Genomic DNA, 27,110 nt, shown 5'->3' with positions numbered 1-27,110 from the left:
TTATTTTTTCCAGAACATTTTTCTAACTGGCATTATTTATGGCACACCGAAGTGTGTGGATGCCTTGATTGGTGGCATGGTCAGTAGTCTGCAGTTGGTATAATTGGCAGTTAGTGTGTTTAACGGTCTGGTTTAGGAACCAGTCTTCTTAAGGTTGAGTCTTTTCCCCAGAGTTGGGTGTAGAGTGAGTCGGAGGAGAGTTGCCACAATGATGGCCAAATAAATGTGAATAATTCAGGAGCAGGTTTGCATTGGTCCAGTGGTGATAGCAATCATATTTATTACAGCTCCCTGCTCCTCCTCAAAATTTTGAGGAGTAACTATTTACAAGCCTAGCCAATCGGAGAGCAGCAAAAGTGATCCTTACTAGAGGAACTGAGACCCAGAGAGGCTTAAGTAATTTCCCCAAGATTACTCAACTGGAAAATGGCAGAGCCAGCATTTGAACCCAGGCAACCTGGCTTTAGAGTCCAAACTCAAGATGAGATACTTCCTCTTTGGCGTCTGTTATTTCATTTAAAAGGAGAAACAAAACCAAAAATAAAACCCAGCTCTTGTCAGCCATTTGGCAACTGTTTGCAGTCTCTAGTGGAAATTAATATGGGATGAAGCTGGAGGATTTTAGGTGAGGAATAGCATGACTTATATTTTAGGAAGATTATGTTGACCGTATCATATTAAGAGAATGGATTATAGTGAGTCAAAAAAGGAAGAAAAGAAAGCAAATAAATTATCGAGTAATGGAGATGAGGATTGCCGGTGGCTTAGACTAGGAACGAGTGGATTTCACACTTATCTTGGAGGTGGGTTCAACCACACCAGTGTGTGGACTGGATGGTATAGATGTTGGGGTGAGGGGAAGAGAAATCAAGGATAGTTGAACAATTTGTGGATGCTGGTTTCATTTATTTTGAGATAGAAAACACTGAAGAAGTAAGGAAAATCCATTGGGCAGAAATGAAAGCCGTGAGATGGGCAGGTGGCGCCGGTGGGGCCTCGGTGGCAGACAGAGCCTGAGACATGAGTCTGAAATAAACAAATAGGTGTTTTATGCTCTAGAGACTATTAAAGCTACTGTTGTATACGTGGGTTAGGGGTATACAATTAACAAATAATGAGTTACCGTTTAGAATAAAGTCAACTCTAGTAGTTTTTATCTTTCTGACCATCATATAGGTTTTTACATCCTTCAAGGACATTCTTGGCTGTAACTGTTTAGTAAAATGTATTTAAGAAATTATGTTCTATATCATTTTACTAAATGTTTCAAATGTGTCAGTTTTATCTTGGGAGCCTTAAGACCCATCAGGGCAGGAACTGTGTGGTGTAGCAGGGTGACTGCTCACCACCGGTGAAGGGCTTCGGGAGCTTCTGAGGGACTCCCGGTGTGGGATTGGTGAGTGTAGATTTCCTTTCTTTCTTTTGCTCTTTCCTTTTTCTTAATTAGAATTTTTAGACATCTATAGAAGAAGAGAGAATAAAAGGAACCCCTGTGTGCCCATCATGAACTTGAAGTTATCACTCTCATATTTTGTTACTTTGTTTTGTCTTTTCCTCCCCTCTATACACACACTTCAAAAAAAGTTATGATGTATTTACTTCTTTAAATAAAGCAAACCCTAGACGACCTGCCATTCACTTTAAACATTTCAATGCAGATCTCTAAGGGACACCATTCCAATTTTGTGCCTAGCACTGTTATTCCTAAACACCCACAGATGTTATTTTTCAAAGGCAGAAAGTTAGATACAATGATAAATACCTATATATTTTAAAGAACAGATTTTTATGATTGTTTCCCTTTGGGGACTATACAAGCTAACCTCTCTGGTTTCCACCATCCCCTGAAATATAATTCAGAGAATGCTGAAACAATGTAGAAAAAGCAGAATTCTGAAATTCCTTCTTTTGGCTGGGATAATAATTTCAATTATTTTGTTGTTGTTGAGTTTGAGAATTAAGAAGAGTAAGAAAATTGTTGTTGCCGTTGTGAGTCTTTGGGTTCCGTGTGCTGTTTGAGTTTCAGTGTGTAGAGTAGGATGGTGTTAGGCAAGGGCTGTTGTAATTAGGATTTTGGATTTGAGTGGCAGGGACATGTGACATCTGTGCAAGGGGCTATTTTTGGTGTCTGGGTGTCGGCTTCTCGTCAGAAACCATAGAGAGTTAGTGTGAGGTACACTTGTGGAGTTCAGAAAGCAACAGGCATTGTTATGTGAGTGTTTGAACTTTTGTTGAACATGGGTTGTTGCTTCAGCAAAGAATTAAGTGGTGACAATGACACTGAAAAAACTGGCCTGTTACAAAAATCTGTGGAGGAGAAAGAACCGGAGCACAAGATAAGTACAACTTTGTCTGCGTTATTCGGTACCCTGCAGGGTGAGGGGCTTCACAGTGTCAAACTCGGGGCCAGCAGGCCAGCTGCTGGAGCTGTCGTGTGGAATGGGGTGTCTGCGGGGTCCGGGCACACGCAGGCTTGCAGACCAAGGCCGCCGTGTAACTGCACTGCCTCTTCAGTGAGTGAGTCCCCAGCTAGGTGTGACAATTTGGATGAGCCTGACAGGAATTCAGACACTGCTGTCATTGAGCAGCCTGGTGGCAGTGTCTGCACTCCTCCATATGTGAGCGCTGACAGGACACGGGCTTTCTCTGAAGGGGACGAGTGTCTTTCATATGCCCTGGGGCCTTCTGACCAGGGCGTGCAGGAAGGAGCCCTGGGAAATAACCCTGTGTACCATCACCCTGTCATTTGTAAAAGCTCTGTAGTAGACGGCGAGTTACTGGTAAATGTTCCCATCAGTCGTGGTCATGAGAGTAACGCTCTCGGTACGTCTGGTAGAGAGCCGAAGGGTGCGGATCCCAAACGACAGTGGAATTCGATAGTGAGCGAGTTTTACAGTATTTGTGTTGTAGATCCTGATGGCCCGGACGTACAAGATGAGCCGTGTGCTCATGTATGTGGAGCAGCTGCCACCAAAGAGAGTCTCTCAGCTGTCACATCTGAGAGGACTCGCAGAGAGGCCTCGCCTCCAGACAACGCTGCCCAAGGGCCTCAGGAAGAGCTGTCCCCATGCAGCCTGCCGGGTCAGAGGGAAGTGAAGGAAGTTTCTAATGAGAAAACTAAGCCTACTTCTGAACTTTGGACTGACAGTGACCCACCCTGGAAAGTAAACAGTGGGGACAGGCAGGCTGAGTCTTTCAGGGCCAACACTTACACCAGGTTCCCTAAAGATTACCCAGAAAGGAGTGTATTACATAATGTTGGCAGAATACCTGAATCAAATACTAACATAGACACTGACTCATTAGAATGCGTGTGTGCCCTCCCCGGAGGAGAGAGTCACAGCTCAGCACCAGTAAGTCCCATGGGTGACCCACGTGTTAATGGAACTAACGGCACTGCCAGTGTTGAATCAAATGGTGACTCGGGGGCTGTAGACACTAGTGTAGATCAGAGCTTAACTTCTGAAAAAGCCCGAGACAGGAACACTGTAAAGCCTCTGAGAGACAACGGTTGCTCCAGTTTAGATGTTAGCAGATCAGACAGGCGTCTCCCTTCCCTGAGTCGAGGTGGAATGAGTTTAAGCTTGGAAAGGTGTAGTACGGCAGTGCGCTTTGGAAGTGCGTGTCTTCCTGTCGGCGCCAGTTTCCGAGAAGCAGCCCCTCACAGATGTGATGACCCCAGACCTGAGCACCTGGGGCCAGCGGTGATGGCAGGACAGCACGACGGTGACCGCAGCCTGGGAACTGGGAGCAAAGGAGAAATGTGTCTGCAATCTGAAAATCGTTTGTCTTATCAAGATGAGGCTGAAATGAGTGTTTCTGAAGATGAGGGTCGTGGTAGGAAGGCTTTGGAAAGGAGATGGTTGAGTCAGGTAGGTCTGTGTGCAGATACTGGAGCCCACAAGGCCCCGGCTCAGGCCTGTGACTTAATTTGTGCAATGCAGGAAGCACACGTGGAGGGCATGTTGCAGAGGACACCCCCCCGGGGCCCCAGAGGTTCACAGGAAGTGGCCCCGAACAGCCCCACACATGTTCAGAGTAACCGTATGTCCTCTGCATTTATTCTCACCTGCACTGAAGAAGAGGAGAGTGAAGCAGGCCGGACTCTTAAAACAGAAGGTGAACTGTGTGGGAAGAGTTCAAGGGGTGACCCTCACAGATTAGAAAATGCTGAGGAAGAGTCACTACAGGCTAATCACAGAGAGGCAAGTGAAAATGACACAGAGAGTGTCACGTCAGACTCCAAAACAGTCTTTGAATGGGAAAGAAATATGCCAACATGCGAGGCATTGCGCGGTCAGGATCCACTGGCTTGTGTTAGGTCTAGTGTAACAAAACACGCTGCTTTGGAAACAGATCAAGTAGATGAAAACGATGCCGGCTGCGGAGTGAATGACTGCAGAAAGGAGGTGCTCCCTTTCGTAGCACCTGTGAGTTGGGGCATACTGGCAGGTGCAGGGGAGACATGCTCTCTTTGTGGTGATGGTGGTGGCCCCGGAGGCCGTGCGGGACCGGAGCATGTGTGTGCATGCTCAGGGGAGCTCTCTGAGGCCGTAGGTCCTGGGCCGGCTGTGGGGCGCACGGAGGAAGAGGGGCTTCACGGGGGAGAAGACAGCAGTGAGTCCAGCAGCAGCGACTGCGGGAGTCCATGTGGGACAAGCAGACGAGCACTCTGCTGCAAACAAACAAATGCCACAGCTGCATCTAAAGGACCCATGTTAAACCATGGTGAAGTGGGTTTTGTGGGAAGTTCAAGGATGAATGGTGGAGAAATGGAGCAAGATGACACTCTTGCAGGGTATTCCTGCTTGGATCGTGCCCGAGTGGACAGACACACAGCTCTTCCTCAGGATGTGCTGCACGCATTTCCCGTCATCCCAGGTGACGACAAGGAAACAGCAGTACTAAGTAGCGAAGACCAGGTTTTATTGGTCTCAGAAGACAGTGTAAATAGACGTGAAAACGCTTCACAGGGCTCCCTGCTAGGCTTCCCAGAGGAATTGAACTCCCAGTGTGTGAGTGAACTTTCCTGTTACCTGGTGGGAGGGTTGGCCAGTCACATGTTGTCTGAACGACTGGCAGATGGTTGTGGATATCCGGTGTGCTGCGTATGGGCGAACGCAGTCGGGAAAGATGCACCGGGAGACAGACCCACACTTGGTGGGGACCTGCACACTCAGCCACAGGACTTCGCGATGGCTTCCTTTTGGATGGGAAGGCCCCCTCCTCAGCTACCAGTGGCCGAAGGTGAAGTTATTTGGGGATGGCAAAATGGAGGTGCACAGTTAGTAAGTATGCTTTTATTATGGTGCTGTGACATACTAATCTTTCACCCTGACTGCTTTTCACAAAATTAATGAAGATTCATTCCAAACAATGGGTAGGTTTTTGAATCTCTGTATAAACCTATGAGTGACTGTAGTGTCGATTTAACTATTTCCAAATTGCAGACTCTGAATTCAGTTCACTGTTTCGTGTACTTAAGCCCGAGTTTGTGTGTCAGCTCTTGCCATCACTAAAGCCTGTGCTGCTGGTGTTCAGACGCGGCCTCGCGCAGTCGTCTGTCTGTGTACATGCTTGTGCAGGCTGCCCTGCCCAGCCCGTCCTTCCCCCCACCAGCCCCTTGCCGGGACGGAACAACCATTTGACCCGTTGGATGTGTAAAGTCGTTTCTAAAAGGTTCTACTTGCAGACTATACATGCCTTAAGCAGTGCTTCCCGTGCTTTGCACAGTGACTGAGGCAGTGACATCTTGCCGCAGTGACATCTCCCTTGTGTGAGAAGCACCTGTGGAGCCCTTCAGACCATGGTGCTCAGGCCTGCAGGCCTGCTCTTTGGAAGGACCTTCGCAGGTGATTCCTCAGTGGGCAGCTGGCTCGGGTACCTTTCCTGTAACAAATGCAGACGTTCAACAAATGGGAAGGTAGTCTGCTCTTAAAGGATGAATGGTGGAGAAATGGAGCTAGGTGACACGTGTGTGATTGAAAGGGCATACTGCTAATACCAAATCTCATTTATTCAAACAATAGTTTACTGTTAGTGACTTTTATTGCATTAGGCAAAAAAAATGGTAATAAATAGTAAGGAGATAGATGTAGCTTAAATGTTAATTAATGCTTATTATATGGAATAAACAAGTAGAAATTAAGTCCTGTAGTTCAGGAAATTATTAACCTCTCCTCCTTCCAAATTTGCATGCCCACATTTGGGAATTTTACCTGAGTTAACATTCGTTGATCTGTTTTGTTCCTTAAATAGTTGTGGAGGCAAACACCATGAAATTAGGCCTGTAAATCCCACATGCATAATCGTTTCCATATGTGGGCATGATTAACAGTTGTCTGCTGATGTCAGTGCTTGGGAGTTCGCATAGAGTGCAGTGGGTACTGATGCTGCCCGGATGACCCCTCAGTGACATACCTGTGTACTCTTCTGAGTTAGCCTTTCCCTATGAGATGCACACAAACACTGTTCTCATGTCACCTACCTCACGTAAGGGTCCTGCGTTGCTTTTCAAAACCGCAGATTTCCAAGTGCTTGGACAGACATCTGTTTTCAGTAATCTTATATAGCAGCTGTTACTTCTGTTTTACAAATCAAGAACCAGAGGTACCCAGACTTCATGACTAAAGCTAGTGAATTACTCTGAATTAAACTTACTTAGTGGCAAATCCAGGAATAGTTCATGCTAACTTGAAATGAAAAATGCGAGTTTCTTTCCCCCGTTATCTCACCTATTTTCTCCACCTGCCTTGCTCTTTCCTCTGATATTACTCTAGTTCCTACGCAGTAACTTGTCAGTGAGACCATTCTGTCTAATGTTGAGAAATGACAAATTAATGAATTGCTAGGTTTTTTGTTCTTTTTTTAATGGAGCATTGTGTTTTGGGGAGGTGTAGAAGAGTTTCTTTAGAGCATCAGCATTTGGGGATGCTGTCTGTCAACGAGAAACATTGGCCATTTATATAAAACCGCTTCAGAGTTTGGCTATAAAGGTCAGCTTACTTCTGATTCTAGTACCTGTTGCTTAGCTGTGAGTTTTCGGTGGGAAATATGACTTAGGTGGCCCGCAGGTGAAACTGAAGTTGTTGATAATTGGTTGGAGTTCGTATGACTATAAGAGAATAACCACATTTCAAAGAAATAAGTTTAACGCAAGTTATTTCTCATGTGAATTATAAGAAGTTAATGAACTCTTGATAAATGTTTTAGTTTTCTGCTGATGTTACAGCCCTGTTTTCTCATTACCATCATTTTCTTGGGCACATTACTTAACCCGTCTCTGCCTTGGTTTTCTTCGTTGTGACATGGGGGCAGTGATGACCGCCACCTGACAGTTTTCATGATCCAATACAGGTGAGTGCGCAGCATCTGGCACCTCGCAGGCTCTCCAGTGTCCGCTGTCATGTCACCAGCCCCTAATGATAAGTCTCCCTGCTTTCATCCTTGGTCACATCTCAGAGTATCTCTTGAATAGTGATTAACTGATTAAAATTGTGGAGTCTCTAACACTTGATCGGGACTTGAGTGTCTACTATTTAAGAAGTAGTAAATTATGTAAGGATGGCTTCTACTCAGTTGTGGCATAAAACCTTGTACAAGTTGTCAAATAGTGGAAAATGCAATTTTCTGTCTTAACTCTTTTATTAAACGTTCATTCTGAGCGAGTATTTCCCAAGCACCCGTGTTCTGAGTTCAGAAGTGCTGGCAGGAATTAGTGATGCAGTGGTGAACAGGATGGTGGGCTCGTGGGGACACAAGGCACATCTGGCAGTCAGGCGCCGTGGGACACGAGCCCGTATGGGCCTGCGGCTCTCAGTGTCTTTTACAGCAGTTTACCTCTCGGGGGGAAGTGTGACCTACAAAGTGTATATAGGTGAGGGAGTACAGTCAGCTGCAAAAGGTGCTAAAAGGGGACAAGACCAGTGTTAGTGGTGTTAGGAATTAAGGGGGGGCAGTTCCCTGGGTGGAATAGCACTAACCTGGGAAAGCTTGATGTGTGTTGTTGTGGGGTAGAAAGAGACCAGGTCTAACTAGGAACAGTGGTTTACACAAGTGTTAGAAAAGGAAAGAGAATAGAGACATGAGTCACCAAAAACCAAAAACAAAAAATAAAAAGGTGGAAGGAAAGGTGTAAATGCCAAGGAAGGTAGAGGAAGGTAGCAGGGTGTCTGTTAGATGGGGAGCACCATCTGCTCACGAGGGCAGGGCTGGGTCTGCCTTTCCATCCTGAAGGCTGAGCGCGGTACCTGGCCCTTAGCATTTGGGACACCTTTGTTGGGACATGGTGGGTGAGAGAGACAGACAAACACTCTGCAAAGGCCGAGGCCACAGATGAACTGGAAGTATAGGTGTCCTGTAAAAAGAGAGATTTAAGAATCGGTGCTTCTTGAGTGTAATGTTCTTGAAGGAGAACGGGAACCCTATTCTTTGCCTTTCACCGTTACCTAAAAAGATTAGGAGAATTCCAGATAGGTACTCACGGAGACATCTGGTTTTGTGGGCGTGATGTGTATTACTCTTATCTCCTAGGTATGAACAAAATACATGCTGTAGTTTTAACCACATCAGCCTCGACTCTCAATTTCAAAAATAGTTGTTCACCACAAGCTTTAATCCCCCAGCCACAGTGAATTTTCTGTCTAAGATCGTTGATCCGCATGTTGTCTCCTTGGTGGCTTATCCGGGCCCTGTGCACATGAGGGGGCAGCGTTGGGCAGTACCCATGCCACTCTGGCGCTGTGCAGCGAGGCTGCTCCCAGCCCAGAGCTCCTGCCTGGTACTGCCCAAGGGCTCCGGGAACCAGGACCCTCCTACCTCCCTTTGGAAGCTCTGAGCCCTGCACAGTGGGGTCCAGGCTTGTGGTACCTGGGAAAAGGCAAGTAATTTAGCCTGGTTTGCTGAATGATTGTCGTGACAGAACTGGACTTAGTTTGGGGAGCAACTGCTCTTGGGTCATCAGCTTTTCTTTTGATTCTGGAACCGCTCAAGGTTTCTGAGCAGAAGAAAAATGGGGTGGTGGTTGTGGGTTTAATAAGATACATGGGAAAAGACCTCACCGATGCCCAGAGGACGTAAAGGTGGGAGCCCTTTGGATACCTGGGAGACTGTTCTGGCCAAAGGAGCAGGAAGAGCAGAAGTGCCTGCTGTGTTTGGACAGCAGGAGGCCAGGAATCCTGGAAATGAGCAGGTCAGGTCACAGAGGCGCCCACCAGGCACCCCTCTGATAGACCTGTCAGAGACCTGCTCCTGGAGGAAATTTCCTTTTCTGTGTCCTTTGCTTCCATGAGTGTTCGAACTTTTTCAGGTTTTATCCATCTTGTTCAATTGACATTTGCAAATCTGTGAACTGTATTGGGTGGTCAAGGGCAGAGAGGCTGACTGGACCAGCAGTCTTTTTTGTCAGTTACACGTCTAGTCTAGAGAGCTTTGTACTTCTTGGGAACAGACTGTCATGGTGAATTGAGTTCTGAAGGCATCAGCTTTTGTTATTGTTGCACCCAATTTCATCTCCGAGTACGAGTAGATGGGCTCAGCCTTTCTAGCATAGATTGTCTTACATAGATGCATTTTAACTCGGAATTAATAAGTAAAACTGCATTGGGTTGGAATTTGGATACAAATGCATATATCACATTTTCTTAGGTACCAGCAGCCAAGGTTTCGGAGCTAAACCCCAATGCAAAAGTGTGGGGGACACCTGTGTTACATTTGGAGGCAGGTAGTGCAGCGGACGGCGGTGTGCGCGCCGCCTGGGAGGACGTGCCCGGCCGTCGGCCTGACTGCAGCCAGGGAGGTGAGTGTGAGCCGGTGGCACCAGGGCGGCTTTGTGCTCAGGCTTTGTCTTAGTTTATTTTAATCCATCTGTAAGAAACTGTCGACTCAGATTTGTGTCCTGCTTTGTGACGCTATTTAAGTGCCAGGAGATCTTTTCACCAGCAAGTTAAAAAATGGAAGTAACTGCAATATAAGCTTTTATTTTGTGTTAAGAGAAAGTTATTCTAACCCTGCCTTTTGAGGTAAAATGTCCTAATTACAGAATTGGATGCCAATGGCGACGACGACGGAAGTCATGAGGTTGCAGCGCTGCCAGAGGTACAGGAGTCGGACCAGACAGCCATGAGCACCGTGGCTCTGGACCACTCGGAGTACGAGTGTCCGCCTGAAAGCAGTGATGCGGGTAACGCTACTTTATGAGCTCATTTTCATGTAGAGTCAGGGCTCTCTTCTGTTGCTTTTTAGAATTCAGCTCACTAAATCTCTTCCCTAAACAACGCGCCTGTCATTGCTTCCTTTGATTCTACTCTAAACTCACTCCTGTGTGGACAGAGATGAGGCCTTCTGGTCGGGCAGGCATCGTGGACAGTGTGAGACGCGCGCCCGCCCCACAAGGCGAACCTGACTAGACTGGGAGGCAGAGTGAGGGTACAGACGAGGGCCGCTAATGTGGAATTCAGGTGGAATTGAGGGTCGAGCCCAACAGAAGTCGGTTCTTTTGAGGGGGGTATTTAAAGCTACTTTCAGAGGAAGACGAGAAGAAGAAGAGAGCAGGGCTCTTTGGGGGGCCCTATGTGGGTGGATGTAGACGTGCCTGTGGGTCCTGGGGCACTGAGCTCACGTCTGAGTTTATTTCTGCCAAAATCTGAAAGAGCAGTCCGTTTAACGCCCAGACCTGAGGCAGGCCGCACTGCCATTACTGACTATCAGGTGGGGTGCTTGACTGAAGGAATGGGTCCCCTAAGTTGGCTCGTAGGAACAGGACAGAGTAGATGCAGGTGGAGTGAGTTCAGCTGTCCAGGTGATTCTTCCTAGAGATACGCCTGACTTAGGAGAACGCACCCCCTCCCCTTCTGTGGTTGCGTTCTGTTACGTACGAGAGATACACAGTGAGCACCTAGTAAGTGCTGGGCATCCCGCCTGTGTTTCTCCCCTGAAGGTGACCTCCGCGAAGCCCTAGTCTGCTCTGCTGTTGATTCGGCTAGTGCTTGTCAGTGTCACTCTGCCACTCCCTGTGTCACCCAGACCATCCCTTTATGACTTCCTATCTAGGTTCTCAGCATATGCCTCCAACTTGTTCCCATATAATTCTCTGCCTCCTATGTGCCTTTTCCTGAGCAGATAGTTAAGTGTAGCTGAATGTCACTATCGCAGTGTGGAATGGTCTCATTTTAAGTCCATGGTCACAGGCTTCCAGCGGGCTCTCAGCATGGCCCATGGTGGCCCAGGGAGGTCTCGCTCCTGGGCAGCTGTGCCAGGACTTCTGTTTTCTCTCCTCCTCTTCCCTACTTTTGGGTATAGAGCTTAGTGAAGTGTAGGTGATATACAGCAAGCATCACTAATTTAAAGTGTATCTATAAGTTTTTGTGCAAGTTTTATTTTCCCTCGCATAAGGCCAGGATTCAGTGCTTTAGATAGTTGATTTGCTGACTTTTCCATTCCTCATTGATTTCTCTACTGTATTTGATATGGTGTACATATATCAAATTTGATATGATGCACACATTTGATATGATGATGTGTACACACTCGTAAAACCATCACCACAATCAAGATGTGTACACACTCGTAAAACCATCACCACAATCAAGATGTGTACACACTCGTAAAACCATCACCACAATCAAGATGAGTGCTTCTTTTAATTGGTTTACTGGTTCTGAGGTTCACGCACGACGTGACATTCACAGCTTGCTCCTTTTTGTTGCTGATTAGTATTCCTTCCGTATCATGATACACCAGCTTGTTTTTCCATTCATCTACTGGTGAATGTTGGATTGTTTCCAGTTTGGGGCTATTACAAAGAAAGCTACCTTGAACATTTACAAGCAAGACTTTGTGTGGACATATGTTTCCATTTCTCTTGGATAAATACGTGGGACTGGAACAGATGGATCATCTGATAAGCATGTGTATCCCCCTGAGACATGGCAAAGCCGTGTCCCATGGTGGCCTGTGGTGCTCCCACCAGCAGTGGCTCCAAGCTGGAGTTGCTGCACGTCCTCACCAACATCAGTGAGGCCGGTCTTTTCATCTTAGCCGTTCCGAAAGGTAGCCCTGAGACCTTACTGTGTTTCTCATTTGTATCTAATGACAGTAGTGGAAGCTCCCTTCCATATGCATATGTCTTTGTTGAAGGTTCTGTCCAAGTGTTTCGCCCCTTCTCTTGTTGGGGTTTGATTATTCCCCTTTGAGAGTTCTTTATATGTTTTGGACACAAGTCCTTACCAGATATGTGATTTGCAAATACATTCTTCTGGCCTGTGGCTTGTCTTTTTGTTCTCCTAACAGTATCTTGAAAAGTGCAAGTTAAATTTTTTTATATAGTCAGTTTATCAGTTTTCTCTCTTATGGATCTTCCTTTGGTGTTACCTAAGAAATCTTTGCATAATGCCCAGTCACAAGCCTAGAAGTTGTATAGTTTTAAATTTTACATTTTTTAGGCCAATGACAATTTCAAGTTAGTTTTTATATATAGTGTAAGGTATGGAGCAAAATTTTTTCTTCCCCACAAGTGACTCTGTGTTTGGTCTAGCACTGTTTGCTGGGAAGGCTCCTTTCTCCACTGCACTGCCTGTGTGCGGTCATCAGAGCCATCTGGCCACAGGTGTGGCTTTACCTCTGGACTGCCTCTTCTGCCCTTTGATCTGTTTTGATGGTAGTGGTGCCCTGTTTGATTACTGTACATCATTCTTTAAAACAGGTAGTGTTAGCCTTCTAATTTTTTTTTTTTTACAGAGTTATTTTGGCTTTTCTAGTCTCTTTCCATTTTCATACAAATTAGAATGAGCTGGTCACTGTCAGCAAATTGCTGAGATTTGTATTGGGATTACATTGAATTGTGAGAAAATTGACATCTTAGTGCAGTACTTATGAGCAAGATGTATGTCTCCATTTGTGTAGGTCTTTAATTTCTTGTGGTTGTGTTCTTTAGTTTTCCATGTACTGGTCTTTCACATCTTTTTTCCAGTTTATCCTTAAATATTTCATGGTTTTTGGTGCTATTGTAAGTGATTTTTTAAACATTTAATTTGCAATTGTTTGTCACCAGTAGGTAGAAATAATAATTAAATTTTATAAATTGACATCATATGCTGAAAACTTGCTAAGCTCTCTTTATTAGTTTTAGGAACTTTTTGTAGATTCCATTGGATTTTCTGCATAGACATGAATTTATCTGTGAATAAATTCAGTTTTATTCCCTATCCACTCTGATGTCTACTGTTTTTTTTTAAACAACCTCTTTTTTTTTTTTTTTTTTAAAGATTTTGTTGGGGAAGGGGAACAGGACTTTATTGGGGAACAGTGTGTACTTCCAGGACTTTTTTCCAAGTCAAGTTGTTGTCCTTTCAATCTTAGTTGTGGAGGGTGCCGTTCAGCTTCAAGTTGTCCTTTCAGTCTTAGTTGTGGAGGGCGCAGCTCAGCTCCAGGTCCAGTTGCCATTGTTAGTTGCAGGGTGCGCAGTCCACCATCCCTTATGGGAGTCGAGGAGTTGAACCGGCAACCTTGTGGTTGAGAGCCCACTGGCCCATGTGGGAATCGAACCGGCAGCTTTCGGCATTAGGAGCACAGAGCTCCCACCGCCTGAGCCATCGGGCCAGCCCCTTTTGTTTCTTTATCTTGCCTGATTGTACTGGATTGATTCTCTGTCATAAAAGTGAATGGGAGTGGTGACTGTGGACAGCTGACTGACCTTAGGGGGAACGTTCAGTCTCCCCATTGAGTGCAGTAATGTTAGTAAGTTTCACATATAAGACCTTTATCAGCTTAATAAGCTTCTTTATCAGCTACTCTTATGATTTCCTGAAAGTTTTTATGAGGAATGGTTCTTGGAATTTGTCTTGCTTTTCCTCCATCTGTGGTGATGGTCATTTCTTTTTTAGTGTGTTAAGATGAATTATATTGATTGATTTTCCAAATGTTTAACCAAGCTTACATTCCTGGGATAAGCCTCACTGGGTCATGATGCAATACACTTTTGATATATTGGATTAGATTGGTTAAAATTTTGCTTAGAATTTTTGCATCCCTGTTCATGAGGAATATTTGTAGTTTTCTTTTCTTTTTTTAGTTTTTATTGGGGAATATTGGGGAACAGTGTGTTTCTCCAGGGCCCATCAGCTCCAATCTAGCTGTCCCTCAGTCTAGCTGTAGAGGGCGCAGCTCAGCTCCAAGTCAGTCGCCATTTTTTAGTGTATGTGCTGCCGAAGCGAGCACCAGTCGCTGTTTTTAATCTAGTTGCAGGGGGTGCAGCCCACCATCCCTTGCAGGAATCGAACCGGAAACCCTGTTGTTCAGAGCTCACGCTCTAACCAACTGAGCCATCCGTCCGCCCATGTAGTTTTCTTTTTTGATGTCCCTCCTGTTCAATTTTTTGGGTGAGTTTATTATTTCTTTCTTAAGAAGTGAAGCCACGTAGGCTTAGAGTTTTGTTTGTGGGAAAGTTTTCAGCCACAGTTTGTCATTTTATATGTCTATTTCTTCTTGAGGGAGCTTTGGTTACATATGTCTTCTTGACATTTGGTCCAGTTCATCTAAATTGTCAAAGTGATTGTATAGAGTTGCTCATAGTATTCGATTTATTCTTTTAATCTGTAAAATATGTCACATAATTCATTTCTGTTAGTGGTAATTCATGTCTTTCCTTTTCCCCTAATCAATCAGCGTAGAAGTTTGTCAATTTTATTGACCTCAAAGAACTAGAATTTGGTTTCATTGATTTTCTTCAATTGTTACTGGTTTTTCTTCTAATCTTTATAATATACTTCCTTCTGGTTATTTTGTGAGCTCATTGGTAGGAAGCATTTCTTGTTTTCTAATACATATAGCCATTTAGTTCTATAAATTTCCTCCTAAGTAATACTTCAGCACAATCTCATAAATTGTGATTTTTTTTGTTCTTTTTAAATTCATTTCAAAATTCTTTCTAATTTCTTTCTTAGCTTTTTTTTTTTTTTTTTTGGTAAATCCATGGGTAGTTTAGAAGTATGTTATTTACTTTCCAAACATGGGGATTTTCCAGGGAACTTTCTTTTATTGTTTTCTAATTTAATCTCATTGTGGTCAAAGGACATACATACTTTGTATGACTTGAATCCCTTTGAATTTAAGACATACTGTGGCCCAAAGTATGGGCCATCTTAGTAAATATCCCCTTTGCACTTAAGAGAACTAATTTGTTGTTGTTATGGGGGTGTTCTGTAAGTGTCAGTCAGGTCCAGTTGGGTGATAGTTGTTTAGTCTAATATTTTTCTGGTTTCTACCTACTTGTTCTGTTAGTCATTAAGAGAGTTATTCTATCAATTTTTGGATTTATCTATTCTTTTAGTTATCAGGTTTTGCTTCATGTATTTTGGAGCTCTGTTTTCGGATTGCTATGGCCTCTAGATGAATTGATTCCTCTGTCATTCGGAAACGACCTTCTTTATCCCTGGTTACTTTCTTTGCTCTGATAATATAGTCACCTCAGCTTTCTTTTGACTAGCATTAGCAGGGTACATCTTTTTCCATCCCTTTACTTTTAACATATTTTGATTAAAATATTTAATAAAGTACATTTATATTTATATTTAATAAAGTACACTTCTTGTAGATCACGTAACAGTTGAGTCTTTTTTTTTTTTTTAACAAAAAGTCAAATCTTATGCTCTGTGCCTTTAACCCAAGTGTTTAGAGCATTAATATTTACTGTGGTGATTGATATAGTTAGGTTTGAGTCTTTGTTTTGCTATTTACTTTAAAACAGTTTTAGACTCACAGAAAAATTGGGAAGATTGAGTACAGAGAGTCCTCATAGACCAGCATCCAGTTTCTTCTGTTCTTAACACTTAACACCATTGCTGAGCCAGTATTGGTGTGTGTTACCTGTCCCAGGACACCACTGGGTATTGTCACGTCTTCTTAGGCTCCTCTTGGCTGTGGCAGTTTCTCAGCTTCCCTTGTTTTTGATGACCTTGACAGTCTTGAGGGGCGCTGGGCAGGGGTTTTGCACAGTACTCCTCTATTGGAATTTGTTTGGTGTTTTTGTCATTATTCCAGTGTCAGGGGTTTCGGGGCAGGAAGACCACAGAGGGAAGTGCCATTTTCATCCCTTCTTGTTAGGGTACATAGTATCAGCATGATTTATCACTGTTGATGTTGACCACCTGGCTAAAGTAGGTTTATTAGGTTTCTCACCTATAATGTTTGCTCTTGAGGATCTGTTTGTTTAGGGTTCTCGGTAGCTTCCCTGTGACTCCACAATTTCTTACTTGTGACTTTGACTACCTGGAACTTTAAAGGCACGTTTAGAAGGCTCTAGTGTAGACACTGTGTAGTCCTTACAGTCTGTGTGTTTAGTATCCCCAGCCTTGATTTTTGGTCTGTATTTATCTTTTCTTTATTTTTGTTCTTTCCTTTGTATTTTATTATTGCTTTTATCTGTATTCTTGTAGGCTACCTGAAAATCCTTTTCAGAATTGAGACAAAGCATTAAATAAGCTTGTACTTATGTGATAAAAAGCATCTGCCAAACTTCGCTGATAAATCTTATGCTCAGATTATTTTATGAAACTGTATTGTTTTTGTTTGGGGGAAAGGGGATTTTCTTTTTTAGGAGGTAGAATAGCATTTTCCTTATATTCTTTATATACGAGATGAATTGATATGTGTAGTGAAAATGTTAGAATTGCTGTACTTACTGAATCATCTGCTTGGTAAATTTTAAGTCATTTTCTCTGAGTTGATCATTACTTTTATGTAGGAGGAAATGAGTCTCAACCAGAAAGCCAGGAAGACCCCCGAGAAGTACTTAAAAAAACATTGGAATTCTGCTTATCCAGGTAAGGACAGCAGTGGTTTTTCTGGTACCTAATACCTGTGGTATTGTGCCTTGGTTATTATGTACAGATGTGACACTATATAGGAGTGTGTGTCTGTTAATATTAATGTCTGTGGACGTCTATTAATAGGAGATCTAGGCTTGATTAACCTTTGACCTGTTGGAGAACTGAATGTGATCCTGTAGGCTGTGTTCCCCACCGTTGTCCACAAATTCATCTTGGTGGTGGCTATTGGGGTGGCTTTTTGAAATTTGTATTCGTGGGCCCCATCCCCTGCCCATGGAATCAGACTCTGAGGGCATGGCCTTAGGTTGTCCATCTCCTAGAAACATTTTTCAGCATACTAAAGTTTGAGAACAAATTTCCTATGCTACTTCTCAAAGTATGCCAAACACTGCGAAAGCAGGTTATTTTAATGATGTAGCCCTCATATTTTTACTTGTTCCCCACCCCATGAATAATACTGTTTCTATTGAAAAGTAGAATAGAACCTTTAAAGTTCAAATAAAAGAAATGGGCATACAAGAAGATGGGATTGGCTTAAACATAAATTTTTTTTTTTTTTTTAAGTAAGAGGATAACAGATTGGCATGTGAAACGTTTTCCACCAGTAATGGTGGTGTTTCCAGGTTTGCACTGGGCCTGCTTTCACACCTTTTGGTTCATCATAGGCCAAAATACCAGCGAGTCGCTCATCTTTGCCCAAACTACGGTTATCTATGGCTTGCCTTGTGACGCACAGGGTCATGTGGTGATCAGGCTTCCTTCTTTTTAATCCTGGCTGCTGGAAAGTGCTAGGCAGCCAGGGTTGGGCCTGCCGCTTCTCTGGCCGGTGTTCCAGACTGAACAGTGAGCATTTGGGACACTGATCTTTCCTGCCCTTTTCATATTTCTCTTACTTTCTTGTTCTTTCAGCTGGATTTCCTTACTTAAAAAAGTTGTTTGTGTTTTTATAAGCTACTTAAACACTTTTTATTATGAAGATAAGCTATAAATACATTTTTAAAGACTTGCTGATTAATTTTGATTGTATAGCGCGCAGAATGCTTTTACTTTTGCTCTCTCTGTGTACCCACATGTCTTTGGAAAAAAAATATACCTAAGGTCAGAGAAGTGGCAAATAACGGGTTGGAACTCAGACCTAACTGAAGCACTGTCGTGCCACACTTGGACCCTTGTGAGGCTTCCTTTTAAAGAAGTATTTACTCATTAAGGGAGCTTGTCTTCTTTCTGCAGGGAGAATCTTGCTAGTGACATGTACCTTATATCGCAGATGGACAGTGATCAGTACGTGCCAATCACCACGGTGGCGAACCTGGACCACATCAAGAAGCTCAGCACCGACCTGCACTTGATTGTCGAAGTGCTGAGATGTGAGTGAGCAGCAGTCTGGGCTGCTTCCTGCCCGGTGGTGACCCGTACATCCATAGCTATTCAGTGCTACGGTCCTTGATGGCAAATGGAGTGTCCCTGCCTCTGGCCCTTTCTGACCAGCCCCCGTGTTTGGTGGTGCGCTCGTGGTACTGCGTGTTGATGGGCTCCATACCCATTATTAGGTCCAGGGAGTGGAAAAGGCCAGTGGAGAGACAGAAAGAAGCTGTGACGTGGATGAAAAGTAAAATAATGGCTTTGAGGGTAAAGTAGAATATATTTTAGCATTCTAGCCACTAAAGGAATTTCTTTCAAATGTCACCTTCCTGCTAAAGTTTTGGTGAAATTGCATTTTTCCTTAAATGTATTTTGTGAGTGGGGTGTTTCTTGGACATTTGGCAACATCAAAGGATGGTTGGAACGTCACATCAGACACCTGCGGAGAATCAGGAAATGTGGGCATTTGCAGTGTGGACCTGCTGTGTTACAGGTGTAGTTTGCTTTGCTCATTGAGGCTTCTCCACTCTCGCCGTTTTATTTATTTATTTATTTATTTATTTTAAATCCACTTGAGTGAGGCATAATTGCCATACAGTGAGCTGTGCGTACACTGTGCAGTTGGATCAGTTTGGACATAGGTGTACATCAGTGAAACCGTCACTGCGGTCAAGGTCACAAACCTGTCCCCCGCTGCCCAGAGCTTCCTGGTGCATTTCGCAACACTTCCGTCCCTTCCCTCCCACCCAGGATGGCTTCAGTGGGGTTTCATTTCATATTAAATGTATGATGTGTTGGACTTTTAAAAATGTGATTGTTTTTAATTATAAAAACTCTCTTTTTTGTAATAAGGCTTACAAGTATCAGGTGAATTACTTCTCTAGTCTCCCTCCTCCTGCCTGCTCTACTGAGCAGCTCCCACGGGTGTACTTCACAAGGCACGCAGTGTGGCATGTGCCCCCCACCTGCCTAAATATTTCTAAATGGTGGGACATTGCCGTGTCTGAATTAAAGCCCCATTTCTTTTAAGTCAATGCTACAACTTTCCATCACTGACTCTTATGCAAAAGTGTTTACAGATTCTTGCTAGCTTAGTTGTACTGCTGACAGTCAGTGAAGATCTTGTCTTGTGTGCGGTTGACTAAACAGTAATAGGTAAAATGGTCATCTTACCTTAGAAACGTAGTGCGGTTTTCTGTTCACAAATAAAAGTTCTCTATTTTCTGTTCGTAGGCAACTGTCGTAAGGGCATTAGCTTGTTGCAGCAGATAATGAAGACACTGGCAAACATGACCATGAAGTTTGAATCCTGAAAACTATGCCACTATTTCTTGAGAATGTTGTACTTCCCAGTGTTGCTTTGTGGGGGTCCATTTAAGACAGAAACCTATGTTATGTGTCAGCGCGTTTAGTTCCGTCTGACCCACTTGTAAAGGCCAGCGACTTTCTTAATCTAAAAACACTTCTGTGAATTCAAGATAATAAAAAGTCTTAATAAGGCAGAACATTATTTTATGTTAGGGACTTGTAGAAAGGAAAAGCTGTTAATCCTGAATCATAATTGTTAGCTCTTTGAGCTGTTTAAACCTTTGTTTCATAATGTTACACTTATTAAAGTGTTTACAGGACTTTTTAAATTCTCATGTGCCTTAGTTTTGAGAAATGGAACATGCAAGATTAGCTTAAAACCTTTGATCGCTTACCCATTATATACAGGTTTCTTCAATGTGTTTTGTTCCTTAGGATAACAACATCCTGTGGAGTATCTATATCTATCATAAAGAGTTAAATGATTGGTTTGTGTTTTACCATTCATTTTTCTTCTCTCCGTAGCTTTACCTTTAGTCCAAGTGGATGAGAAGGGAGAAAAAGTAAGGCCAAATCAAAACCGTTGCATAGTGATACTCCGTGAGATCCCGGAATCCACACCAGTAGAAGTAAGTCCTGTCTCCTTGGAAAGCAACTTGGACGTTTTGTTGTGGTCGGCTTTTTGGTTGGTTTTGATCGTTTACTTCTGTGTGTTTTGGAGAGTGTGTTTCAAAGAATACGTATGTACAGTAACACTTCCCTCACAGGGTTTACACACTCCGATAGTTAAGTGTGCTTCATCTCATCTGTAAGAATGGTTCTCTAACTTTTTGGTCTCAGGGCTCTTCACATTAAGAAAATGGTTTATGATAATTTCAGTGTTTAGAAATTAAAAGTGAGAAAAGGTTTAAATATTTATTCACTTGGAAATAAAAAAATAAACGCACAAGTTAAAATAAAGAACGTAACTTTTCAGAACAAGTATTGTCATGACAAGAGGGGTACTGCTAAGAGTGCTGGGAAAGCCCCAGTAGCTTGTGGACCAGCATCAGTGCAGATGTGGTCACCAAAAAGGCAAGACATCTTTTCTTAGGTAAATGGAACCTGGAGATCGTAACTGAGAACTACTAACTTAGGCAGTAATTTTAGGAAAACACAGTACTTGGTAGCTTGAGTTGTGAAAAGTAACCTGCTGTTAAAGAATTGCTGTAATCTCTGACTTGTCCAAATGTTCAAGCTGAGTTGCATTGCGTAGCGAATCATTCTCTCGTGCCTTGAGAATGCAGAAAAGTCTTCCTGCAGAGCACACGCCAGAGGTCTGTCGGTGTGCTCTGTGGACTAGGAAGAGCCTAGGAAGGTCATTTGTCTGTCTCAGGTCTTCCATGAGTTAAGCTTCTTCCATGTTCCAAGGTCTCGTGCTGCATATTTTCAATGCCTGTTCTGTGGAGGAAGTAGGTGAGTGTATGTGCGGGTTTGGTGCAGACAGTTCTTGTGGAGGGTGACAAAGGCTAGGATTCCAGCAGTCCTGAGGCGAGAAACTGCAGCATCCTTGGGTATGGCCTTATTCTAGAAAGTTTTACTTTCTCTTCAACTTAGGCTATATTTACAACTTCTATGTTATAATGTATGTGAAGAAAAAGAAATCAGGATTGTAGTTTCTTTCCTTTTAATTAAGGGTCTCGATATGAACGATCAACATATATTTTATTACTAATCTAGATGTCTTTATTAACTGACATTAGTATTTAAAATATAGGTCCTAAGTTTCAACACTTGAGACATTTGTAAAGACTACAACCAAGAAGAAGAGTTTTCCACTTTTAGTTGCAGACATGGATCTTAGTATATTTCTGTTACTGTAAACAGCACACCTATGTCTGTTGTAAAACTCGAATGATGAAAGTCTTAAGAGGTTTAGAGGAACCTCTATGATAAATTAAAAGTTGAAAAAGAAAGGAAGGGGGAATAACGTGGTCCACTCTGAATAAGAAAAAGATAGTAAGTTCCAGAACATTCTGTATAGTAAAAAGCCGTTCTCCGGGGGCTCCGGACCACAGGCTGGGAGTATTCTGAAAGTTTCTCATTTCATGTAACCAAGTGTTTGTCAGTGATCAAAAAAGTTTTAAATTGTAATTCATTTGGTTAATTCCTTTAGTACTTCTTGAAGTGTGACTAGCTAATAGTCTTATGAAATGACCCTATTTTCTCTGGGATCTACTTTGTCTGGTATTGATATAAGCATTCCAGCTTTCTTTTCTCAATGTTAGCATGACACATATTTTTTCATCCTTTGTACTTTTAAGCCGTCTGTTTTTATATTTAAACTGGGCTCCTGTAAGCAGCATAGAGTTGTGTCTGCTTTTCTTATCCAATCTGTAAATCTCTGCCTTTTACTTCAGAGGGTAGACCATTTATGTTCAAGTAATTAATAAGGCTGTTTGTTTTCTATTTGTCTCTGCTCTTCTTTGTCCCCCCACCTTTGGATTAAATGTTTTTATCTCCTTTTTTTTGGCTCATTAGATATTATATAATTCTTTGTCTTGTTTTGCTTTAGTTGTTGTTTTAGGGTTTATGATTGACATCCTTAATTTATCAAAGTCTGCCTTTAATTAATATAATACTACTATTATATAATACTTTTCCCCTTTCAAAGGTATTTTTCCACATCTGACCTTTCTGCTGTTTCAATTCTGCATAGTCATTAACCCCATGACATTTTGTTACATTTGCTTTAAACAAATCAATTGTCTTTTAAGGAGATTAAAAGTAAGAAAAATGCATTTAATATTTACTATTTACAGTGCTTTTCATTCCTTTGTCTAGATCTCGACTTCTGTCTGGCATAATTTCTGCCTGAATATTTTCTTTTGATATTTCTTATTAAATATTAGGTCTGCTGGTAATGAATTTCTTCAGCTTTCATGTATTCGAGAAAAATCTTTGTTTCCCCTTTATTTATGGAAGATATTTTCCCTGAGTATAGAATTCCGGATTGCCAGGAGTCTTCCTTTGTGTATCTGAAAGGCACTCTAGCCTGTGCTGGCGTGTGCTGTCTCTGCAGGGCAGCCTGTGTCAGTCCCTTTGTCCCTTCCCAGAAGACTGGGTCCTGAGTCTTCTCCTTCTCTTGCTGCTCTGAAGTTTTTATCATTGGCTTTAAGCAGTTTGATTTCAGTGCACCTCGATGTGGCTTTCAAGTGTCTTTTAAGTCACCATCTACTCCTTAATTTAAACTACTCTCCGTGAACACCCAGAGCATTTTCCCACGCATAGAAGAGTTTTGTCTCAAAGAAATACAACCTCAGAACCTCACAGAATCGCTACTTCTAACTCAGGGTTCGTATCTCTTGGTGCCTCTTGGTTCTCTTTGTTCAGTGGAGACAGAGCTTTACACCCAATAAACTAAAGCATAAGTTATGGCTGCTCTCCAGACCCCTGGTGTGGGAACTATAACACTGTGTGCAAAACTCCAGTGCTGGAAAGAAGGTGAATGACCCCCAGTGGCATGGGTCCATTCAGCTGGCCAAAGCCTGCTGGGTAGGGACTGGGACAGCGGCGGGGCCTGGGGCCTCCCACCTGCCGGCGGGCTGCATTCCCTTTACGCTCTCGCTCTCGACCCCGGCTTTCCCTCTGGAAAAGTGTTGTTTTAGTTGAGGTACAGTGACATGGAGTATTTATTACATTAGCTTCAGGTGTACAGCACAATGATTAGACATCACTGTACTTACGAGGAGACCCCGCAAATCTAGTAACCTGCTAGTACAAAGCCACCGCAGTCTTACTGTTGCCTGTGCTGTACATCACATTTCTGGGATTTACTCAGTTTATAACTGGAAATTTGCTTTCAAGTTTCTTGTACTTGAAGCTTACTGACACACTGCTTCTAAGTTTTTCTTCTTCATTTCTTTCTCTTCTCCTTTCTTTTCTTCTGTAGGTCTCTAACTAGCTGTTAATCCTGTTTAGCATATTTCTCATTTCAGACATTGTATTTTTCATCTCCAGAAGTTCAATTTGGATCTTTATTTTTATTTTTTTATTTTTATTTTTTTAGATTTTATTGACGAAGGGGAACAGGACTTTATTGGGGAACAGTGTGTACTTCCAGTCCTTTTTTTCAAGTTGTCTTTTCAATCTTAGTTGTGGAGGGTGCCGTTCAGCTTCAAGTTGTTGTCCTTTACAGTCTTAGTTGTGGAGGGCGCAGCTCAGCTCCAGGTCAAGTTGCCATTTTCTAGTTGCAGGGGGCGCAGCCCACCATCCCTTGCGGGAGTTGAACCAGCAACCTTGTGGTTGAGAGGACACGCTCCAACCAACTGAGCCATCCGGGAGCTCAGCGGCAGCTCAGCTCAGGGTGCCATGTTGAGTTTTAGTTGCAGGGGGCGCTGCCCACCATCCCTTGCGGGACTTGAGGAGTTGAACTGGCTGCGGGACTTGAGGAGTTGAACTGGCAACCTTGTGTTTGAGAGGACACGCTCCAACCAACTGAGCCATCCAGGAGGCAGCTCAGCTCAAGGTGCCGTGTTCAATCTTAGTTGCAGGGGGTGGAGCCCACCACCCCTTGTGGGGCTCGAGGAGTTGAACCAGCATCCTTGTGGTTGAGAGCCCACTGGCCCATGTGGGAATTGAACCGGCAGCCTTTGGAGTTAGGAGCACGGAGCTCCAACCGCCTGAGCCACCGGGCCGGCCCCTATTTCTTTTTATTTTAATCTTCTCTGTCTCTATTTAACATGCTCAGTCTTTATTTTTGAATATAGAATACATATCCAATAACTATTTTAAGTTCCTTTGCTACTAATTTTGTCATTTCTGGGTCTAATTTTGATTGACTTTTCCCATTATAGGTCATCTTTCTCATTTTCTTTTTTCTTTTCTTTTTTTTACTTATCTGATAAACTTGGGATGGATGCCAGGCATTTTGGACTTTATTGGGTGATGAATGTTTTGTGTTCTTTGCTGTGAATAGTCTTGAGCTTTGTTCTGAGGTTCAGTTGACTGACTTGGGAGCAGCTTGGTCCTTAGGGGTATTTGTTCGGTGGGTGCAGAGCTGTTCTTTGGAGCTGATTGTCCCATGCTGCCTGAGGCAGTGCCCTCTGCGTGCTCTCCTATGTCCTGTGTGTTAGGAGCATTTCCCACCATGGCTGGTGGGAAGACACTGGCACCTGGTGAGCTCCGGGCTGTTCCCTCTGACCATTTCAGGTGGCTGTCTGCTGCCTGCTGAGCCCAAGGAAGACCCCTGAGGGCTCTGGAGTGGCTGGGCCGGACTGTGCTCGCCCTCCTGGCCTGTGGCCGGGATGCTGCAGGTATGAGCTGGGTACTCTCGAGCTCACCTGTGGCACATGGCCTGAGCCCACTGTCTGAAAACCGTTATTCTGTGTCTTTTGTCTTTTGTTTTTAATTGTTTCAAGTGCAAGGGTAAATCTTGGCCAAAAGCAAAAATCCAGCTAATTTTTAAATTTCTTAAATTGTACCGTCCTCCCACATACTGGTAAAATGAATTGATATTTTCATACTGATTTAGCTTAATGGTATCGTGGGAGTAGAGACAACAGTCAGTAAGTGGGGCCCCAGTTCTGGAAGCCACAATCTCCTTCCTCAGCCGTGTTAAAGGAGAGATTTACTAGGTACCAGGGTGCTGGACTGTGTCTAAGGGTCTGTCCTGAAGGGCATGCATCAATTTTGTTTGGTGAGGACAGAAGGTGGCATGGTTGCGAATTAATTTCTAACCTTTCTATTTCCTGTAGGAAGTAGAAGCACTATTTAAAGGAGATAATTTACCAAAATTTATAAACTGTGAATTTGCCTATAATGATAATTGGTTTATTACATTTGAAACAGAAGCTGATGCACAGCAGGTAAGCACCCCCTCCCCACAAGAAGTACAGAGTTTACCAATACTTAACAGTTAGCACATAGTGGGACTAAATTTGGGCATTGAGATTACTGTCACATAGAGGAGTTAAGTTTGAGTGTCAAGTGCAGAGGAAATCAAGTGGTACAAAACTTAAATAGTGCATTTGTGTAGACAGTTTTTGTAGCAGTATGAAAAGCATGTGACAATATTTTCTGAGGACGTGTAAGACAAGCAGCCTAGGGAAATTAGTTCTATTCTTGTATCTGGGCAGAGAAAGGTTTTACTGTTTGGCAAGTGTTTGGGGAAATTTGAACCTGACCTTATCGTTCACTCGGCATCATGCGTGTTACAAGCTACTTGAAAGGGCACCAAGGCTCTGGGAGGAGGCACAGGCGTGAGGATGGTCTCCTGCCCTTAAAGGAAGACTCTCCCTGGTGAGACGGCAGCTTAAGGAAATCTGCAGAGTGTTCAGAAGAGAGAAACGAGAAGCTGAAAGATGGGCTTTAATTGGATGGAAGTGGGGGCGGGCCGGGATTGGAAGAGCAGGTAACAGGTGGCTCAGAGCCTTCAGTGTTATGGGACAGGATCTGGGGAAGAATAAGGACTTTTGACTACTGTGATCCTAGTCTTTTCCTTTCCCAAACTGTAATCCCAGTTGCTAATTGGGATTATTCCTAGGAACTCCTAGGTCAGGATTCTTAGCCTGTGGTCTCAGGGAGGCTTTCATGGTGTTGTCAATACTTACAAAATGTATACACATGTTGTCTATTGCAATTTTGGATAGAGATTCTGTAGCTCTTGCCATGTTTCTTTAAGGAATCTGGCCCAGGTTAGGAATCGCTGTTCTAGGTCTTGTCCATTGTATTTTAACTATATAATTCCTTATTTGAGGTGTTAACTGTCAGTTCATCTTACTTATAAGATTAACACAATGGTATTTTGGATGATTTTGCCCTCAGGCTTACAAATATCTGCGAGAAGAAGTCAAAACTTTTCAAGGAAAACCAATTAAGGTAAGCAAGACCATTTGGTATGCTTTCTTTTGCAAGGCAATATTCTGAAGTATTCTAACAGACACGTCCTGTATATGTCCACACAGGCGCGGATAAAAGCAAAAGCAATAGCTATCAACACATTTCTGCCAAAGAATGGATTTCGGCCCCTGGACATGAGCCTTTACACGCAGCACCGCTACACAGCGTCCTTTTACTTACCTCCCGTCTACAGCCCTCAGCAGCACTTCCCTCTGTACAGCCTGGTCGCCCCCCAGACATGGTCAGCAACACACAGCTATCTCGACCCACCCTTGGTGAGTCCTGTGTTGTCTTATGTAACGGCAGGTTGTGCTGTGGACTCTGCACTGAGTGCTTTCGAGGGTAAAGGTCTTTGTCTGGTAGGTGAGGCACATATGTCTGCAGTTTGCTGCAGAAAAACAGAACTTCTGGTTCTGGAGTGGGTTTCGCATTTATTTGGGAGGTAAATGTGGAGCCATGTACATTAAAAAAACCAAACACTGTGAACCCTTGCCCAGTTGGCCCGCCCCCCTTTCCTGAGCTGTGTGTCCCTAGTGAAACAGTGTGATGCGAGCTCCGGTTGTCTGGGGTCCTGTGAGCACAGAGGGGAGGGAAGGAGAACAGCGTTTCATGTAGTCGAGGATAAGTAGAAGATGCACCTCCCTGTAAGTTTTATTTTCTCACACCAGCATGAGTAAGCCTTACAGATTTGGGCCTGTGTTGAGGCCTGTGGTTGGAATTCATAGATTTGTGATGGAT

The 27,110-nt window shown here is 43.4% G+C and overlaps 1 protein-coding gene across 3 annotated transcripts in view; it reads left to right on the top strand.

The window, feature by feature from the left end:
• LARP4B (La ribonucleoprotein 4B) overlaps nucleotides 1–27,110 on the top strand; it is a 69,521-nt gene that overhangs the window by 25,659 nt on the left and 16,752 nt on the right. For all 3 annotated transcript variants that reach the window (XM_033102139.1, XM_033102141.1, XM_033102138.1), the window contains 8 exons: nucleotides 9,646–9,796; nucleotides 10,040–10,180; nucleotides 16,739–16,817; nucleotides 18,054–18,190; nucleotides 20,019–20,122; nucleotides 25,229–25,339; nucleotides 26,298–26,351; nucleotides 26,438–26,647. In XM_033102139.1, the coding sequence (XP_032958030.1) occupies nucleotides 9,646–9,796; nucleotides 10,040–10,180; nucleotides 16,739–16,817; nucleotides 18,054–18,190; nucleotides 20,019–20,122; nucleotides 25,229–25,339; nucleotides 26,298–26,351; nucleotides 26,438–26,647 (987 nt within the window). The remainder of the gene's footprint in view (nucleotides 1–9,645; nucleotides 9,797–10,039; nucleotides 10,181–16,738; nucleotides 16,818–18,053; nucleotides 18,191–20,018; nucleotides 20,123–25,228; nucleotides 25,340–26,297; nucleotides 26,352–26,437; nucleotides 26,648–27,110) is intronic.

The sequence above is a fragment of the Rhinolophus ferrumequinum genome, unplaced genomic scaffold (genome assembly GCF_004115265.2).
Source record: "Rhinolophus ferrumequinum isolate MPI-CBG mRhiFer1 unplaced genomic scaffold, mRhiFer1_v1.p scaffold_109_arrow_ctg1, whole genome shotgun sequence".
Lineage (NCBI taxonomy): Eukaryota > Metazoa > Chordata > Mammalia > Chiroptera > Rhinolophidae > Rhinolophus > Rhinolophus ferrumequinum.
This window is presented reverse-complemented; position numbering and strand designations above follow the sequence as displayed.